The 5,121-nt window shown below is 46.5% G+C and overlaps 1 protein-coding gene across 1 annotated transcript; it reads right to left on the bottom strand.

Annotated features, from left to right (window-relative positions):
• Positions 1-207: 207 nt before the first annotated feature.
• Positions 208-3,508, bottom strand: LOC306670854 (uncharacterized protein). The gene is made up of 2 exons (XM_079155866.1): positions 2,493-3,508; positions 208-2,201 (listed from the first exon to the last, which is right to left on the bottom strand). The coding sequence occupies exons 1-2, from the start codon at positions 2,868-2,870 to the stop codon at positions 1,539-1,541; spliced, it is 1,041 nt and encodes a 346-aa protein (XP_079011992.1). The 5' UTR covers positions 2,871-3,508; the 3' UTR covers positions 208-1,538.
• Positions 3,509-5,121: the final 1,613 nt, after the last annotated feature.

Below are 5,121 nucleotides of genomic sequence, written 5' to 3'. Positions count from 1 at the left end.
GATTTTGTTTTCTACCTTATATTCTTAAGTAGGGCTCTCTGCTTTGTTGTACTTCTTTCAATGAACTAGATTTGAATTTATCATGCCTACTGCCTTTTACATTTCTAACTTGGTAATTCTTGCTTTTATCAACAACACCCCCTTTCTTCCGCTTTCTTTCATTTTTTTTTTTAACTCTTTAATTTGGAACTTCAGTTTTTACCTTTTTTCACGTTCAGACTTTTTATTGAAGCTGGGACTACAGCTCACACAACAAGTAGATCATAAATAATCTGTGCTAAGCATGGAGTGTTTGGGTTAATTGGAATAATAGTTTCATTCACTACTTTTTAAAATAACAACTTTATTGATAAATGATTTGCTTAGCACAACATTTGCCCTTTTAAAGTGCACAATTCAGTGTTTTCCTGGATGCTCACAGTTGTGCAAGCTCAGTGAGTCTCTCATGTTGGAACATTCCCATCACCCCAAAAGAAAACCTGCACCAGGGGCAGCGTCTCCCTACCTCTCCCTCAGCCCTCAGCAACACTGATCTGCGTCCTTCTGGATGGACTTGCCTACTGTGGATGTGAACACAAATGGGATTGTGCAGTATGTGGTACGCTGTGACTGGTCCCTTTGCTTAACTTGCCATTTTCAAGATTCGTGTTCGGTGTGTATTGGAACCTCATCCCTCTTTACAGTGAGCAGAAGACGCCTTCTGTTTATCCACTCACCAGCTGATGAGCAGCTGGGCTTTTCTGCTCTTTGTTGTTACGAGCAGCATTCTTCTGAGCATCTGTGTGCAAGCTCTCGTGTGCCCACATGTTTTCAACACTCACGGAGTGGAGTTGCCGGCTCACGTGGTAACTTTACTTTGGACTTCTTGAGGAATTGCCAACTTTAGCTCTCCTGGGGGGTGTGAAGTGTATCACATGTGGTTTGGTTTGTATTTCTTGACAGGCTGGTGGCATTGAGCATCTTTCACATGGTCATGGGTTTATCTTTCATTTTTAGTTCTTGCAGTTGGACCATGGATCCATTTTGAGTTCTTTTTTGTGTATGCTCTGGTAGATTTCAAATTTGGTCCTTTTTATGTCTATGTCCAGTTGTTCCAGCACTATTTGTTTTGAAAGGCCATATATAAATCTTATCAAGGGGAAAAAAGAGATCTCTTCTAATATGCAAACAGATGACCTTGTCATTTTATCAAGTCATAGAACATGACCTATAGGATTCCAATTATAGGTAACTTGTTCCAAATACCTAATCAGGTCAATTGGTTTACCCAGACGTTATGCCTGCACGAGTTCTGCTCTTAGCTCACGTCCACGGGGTCTGTACCAGTCCAGAAACTGCGCGGCAGCCTCTTTTCAGAGTTGGTGATCAGAAATTCCCTGTCTACCCACACCCTTGTACTTTCACTCAGAGACTGGGACTCAAAAAAACAGTGTGTGTGGTAAGTTTTGACGTGAATGGTTTGGGGAGAGATTGCTGGTGACACATTTTATTTGAATATAAATTTCTGTAGAAGAAGACTGGCAAGAAGAACCTTAGAGTTACTGCAAAAAGAAATTGCAATTAAAAGAGAAATCCTTCCTTGGTGCAGATGACCAGTGGTCTGATGGGAGACCCACTTCCGTGCTGAAGGCCAGTGGGATGGAGGCTCCATCCTCAGTGGGCACGTTCCGTGCCGTGAATTCGTCCCTGGCTCCTCGACTGCCACGCTTCCTTCCCCTGATGCTCTCAGTCAGCCTTCTCGTGCAGCAGATGCTGGGGAATGAAGAACCCCCTCTCAGTGCCAGGACCTGGGTGTGATTAGATTGGGCCAAGCAGAGGCCTGCACGGACTAGCAGGCGTGTGCGGCTGTGGTGTGCACCGGGAGACTGGAGGTCTTTGTAGGGAGGGCGACGGATGCATTGATTTTCCACAGCAGTTCTGGCAGTTTCCAAAGACTGTCTGCTGAGCAGCAGGGGGTGGGAAGAGCCGACAGGGAGCTGGGCGTTTCCCTGGGTAGCTGCCATTTCTGATCGTGTGGCGGTCAGTCCCCACTCCTGGGGTCTCAGTGAGGGCCTGCACGCTTCCCCGCACCTTCTCCACTCGCTGTCTTCTGGGGCGCATCTCGTCCTCTGCTGCTGTGAGCCAGGCCCGGCGGCCTCATCAGCAACCAGGGGCAGGCTGTAGTCAAGCCTAGGCCGGTGTTTCCCCCGAGAAAGGTAAACCTAAAGTGGAATAAGACTTTCAAAACTGGAAGTGGAATAAAAAATTCAATAACGTTGAAAGAAGCAGCCACCATGCTGGCGCAGAGGAGGGCGAACACTCCTGAGGATGATTTACTACTCAAACCAGGAATCAGTGATCTTGGAAGCTGAAAACTGTTTACTAGAGAAATGAGAAATAAACGAGTAGGAGCCATTGGCCATCCTTAATGGACTCTGTGGACACAACTCCTCCAAAAAGTCGGATCAGAAAACCACAATCTACGGACACGTGCTGAAGGAGCAAAGACGGACCTTGTCCAGGCGGGAGAGGCGGTGGCCCTTCCTGAGGAGTGAGAGTCTCGCCAGCACTCGGGTCTCTGGCCCGCGGGTGGGGAGCCTGGAGGCAGGACTGAGGTGTTTGAGAGATGGGAGGAGCTCACTTGGGGGGCTGAGGAGTGGGCGCGGGACACACATTCTGCAGATGGTGGCGTCTCCCACGAGCGCTCCTGGGAGGTCCTGGCTGGTCTCAGCTTCCATGGGAATCCTGAAGAGGCTACACACGATTAGCAGGCCTCCTTGTGAAAGGCCGTGGCTGAGGAGGAAGTTCAGGGAAAAGGTGCTGTTCCAGCTCCAGGGTCTGACCAACCCCAGGTCATAGCCGGTCTGAAGGTGCTGGCGTGGTCCAGCCATCAGCAAGTCCCAGCCCAGGACGGGCTCGCTCCACTGAAGACGGGTCTGCAGCTCATGCTGTGCAGCCCGCTGGAGAGGAAGGAGAACCACAGAGTGGACTTCCCTGTTCCCCCACGGGCTCTGACCCAGAGCACAGAAATAAAGTTAACAGGAAATGAGGATCAGCTTAGGACACACAGGGTGGGATGAGCCAGGGCCACAGATGAGGAGATAAACAGGTGAGATTGGAAAGGATTCTAAGGAAACCAGAGTTCAATACGATGAATGTTTTGGAGCAGCAGAGAGAACAGTGTCAGATCTGATGCAATGCAATATTAGATTTCTTAAAAAGCACCATAGATGAACTCTGTGCTAATACAATTGAGAAACAGGAACAAACAAACAAGAAATGAGAAGCAGATAAAATAGATCAACTTCTGGCAAATCTAATCAAGAAAAATGGGCAAGCAGGAAGCTAGAAATGAGAAATTTGAAGGGAAAGAGGCGGAGGGAGAAGCCTAAAAGGAATGTGGGAGACTGTAACCGATTGTACCTGATGGACTTGAACAAATCACGCAAGTGGAAGCGGGCTGGGGACCCCTAAACACTAAATGGCCACTTGATGACATTAAGTGTGTATTGTTAATGCTTTGTGTAGATGGCGGTCGTTTCATTATTTTTCAGAGTTCCTATATTCTGGAGATGTATACTGAAGTATTTTTAGATGAAATAATGATGATGTGATTGGTTGACAATAACAGGATGGGGTGGCAGTGAGGGTTAGTGGGACAAGGACAGCGATAGAGTGGTCACCCACGAGACAATCAGTGCTGAAGTTAGTTCTAAGTCTGTCTGACAAGAAGCTTTAACAGTTGAGCTGAAGTGAGAGCAAAAGAGGTAGGAGATTAGGATAGGCTGCACCACAAAATACAGCTGAACACCTTCCCACGAAGGACGTTTTCTGGAACTATTACCGAAATTCATAGAAGAAGAAATTTAAAACGTGGATCTATTACTAACCACAGAAGAAATTTAAAATACAATTGACAGACCTGAACAGTGTCCTTTGAACTGCCTAGGAGTTCGGCTATAATAGCTATTCCAGAGTGGGGAGAAAGATCTAAGGGTGCACAGCCACTTCAGGGTGCACTAGATTGACCCTGGCTGCAGCACCCAGCGGAGACCAAGCAAGACCAGATGACCGTGAGCCAGCCTCAGAAGGGTCATTCAAACATCCTAAACGAAGAAGCTGTGAAATAAGGAGTCTCTTAAAAGAGGTTTCCCTCATGATCAAGGAGCGAGTCTTATCTCCACGCCGAAAAACTGCTCATTATTAGGAAATCTATTACGATCCACGATGGCAGCAGTTCACACTTTAAATCGTGTTGGAAAAGGTATTAAATGTCACCGAAAACACACCCTCACCTTTTAAGAAGCCCTTGGGGAAAACGAGAACTAAAGAATTCTGCTTTCACATCATAATTATTCAAACAAATGCCAGCGCTTTTGCAGAGGAGGATTGAAAGTGTTTCCATTGAAACCAGAACCCCTGTGAGCCGGCTTTAGCTTTGCTGTGTCACATTGTCACATTGCAGAGGAGAGCTGGCTCCGGCAGTCGGAGCCAAAATAGAAAGGTGAACTCTGGGCTTCAGAAAGGAGGTAAAAAGTTCATGATATACCAATGATACGATTAGATAACCTGAGCACCCAAGGGAATCAGCTCTAAAGTGCTTAGAATTTAAAAGAAAGCCTGTAAAAGGGGCCAAATTATAACATGATAAATGTACAACATCAGTAGCTTCTCCACACACCAGTGGGAACCAAGCAGGAAGCAGGCTCTTACGAGTGTAAAAGACTTCAGTCTTATTAGGAAGGTGAGGAAAACAGCACGTCACTGGAACAGCAGACATGGGGACGAACAGTGCATCGTGAAGTGTCGGCAACCTTTAAAAGTCTGCGATGGCGTGTGGAGATCATTTTGGAAAAAGCAGATGCCAATTCACAATGACGCAGGGGGACAGGGAAGACTAGAGTCACTTTAGATTAGGTCGGGGGCGTGAAGGGAGGGGAAGGGGTTTGGGGTAGGAAGGATAGGAGAGTGAAACAGACATTGTGACCTCATGTGCATGTGTGACTGCATGACCTATGTGATCCTGCAACATGTATAATCAGAAAAATGAGAGCTTATGCTCCACTTATGTCTGATTTATCAAAGTGCATAAATGCTGTCTAGTGTCATGTATAACCAATTAGAACAAATAAAAAATTAATT

This window comes from Sciurus vulgaris (genome assembly GCF_902686455.1).
Source record: "Sciurus vulgaris genome assembly, chromosome: 10".
In the NCBI taxonomy this organism is placed as follows: domain Eukaryota; kingdom Metazoa; phylum Chordata; class Mammalia; order Rodentia; family Sciuridae; genus Sciurus; species Sciurus vulgaris.
This window is presented reverse-complemented; position numbering and strand designations above follow the sequence as displayed.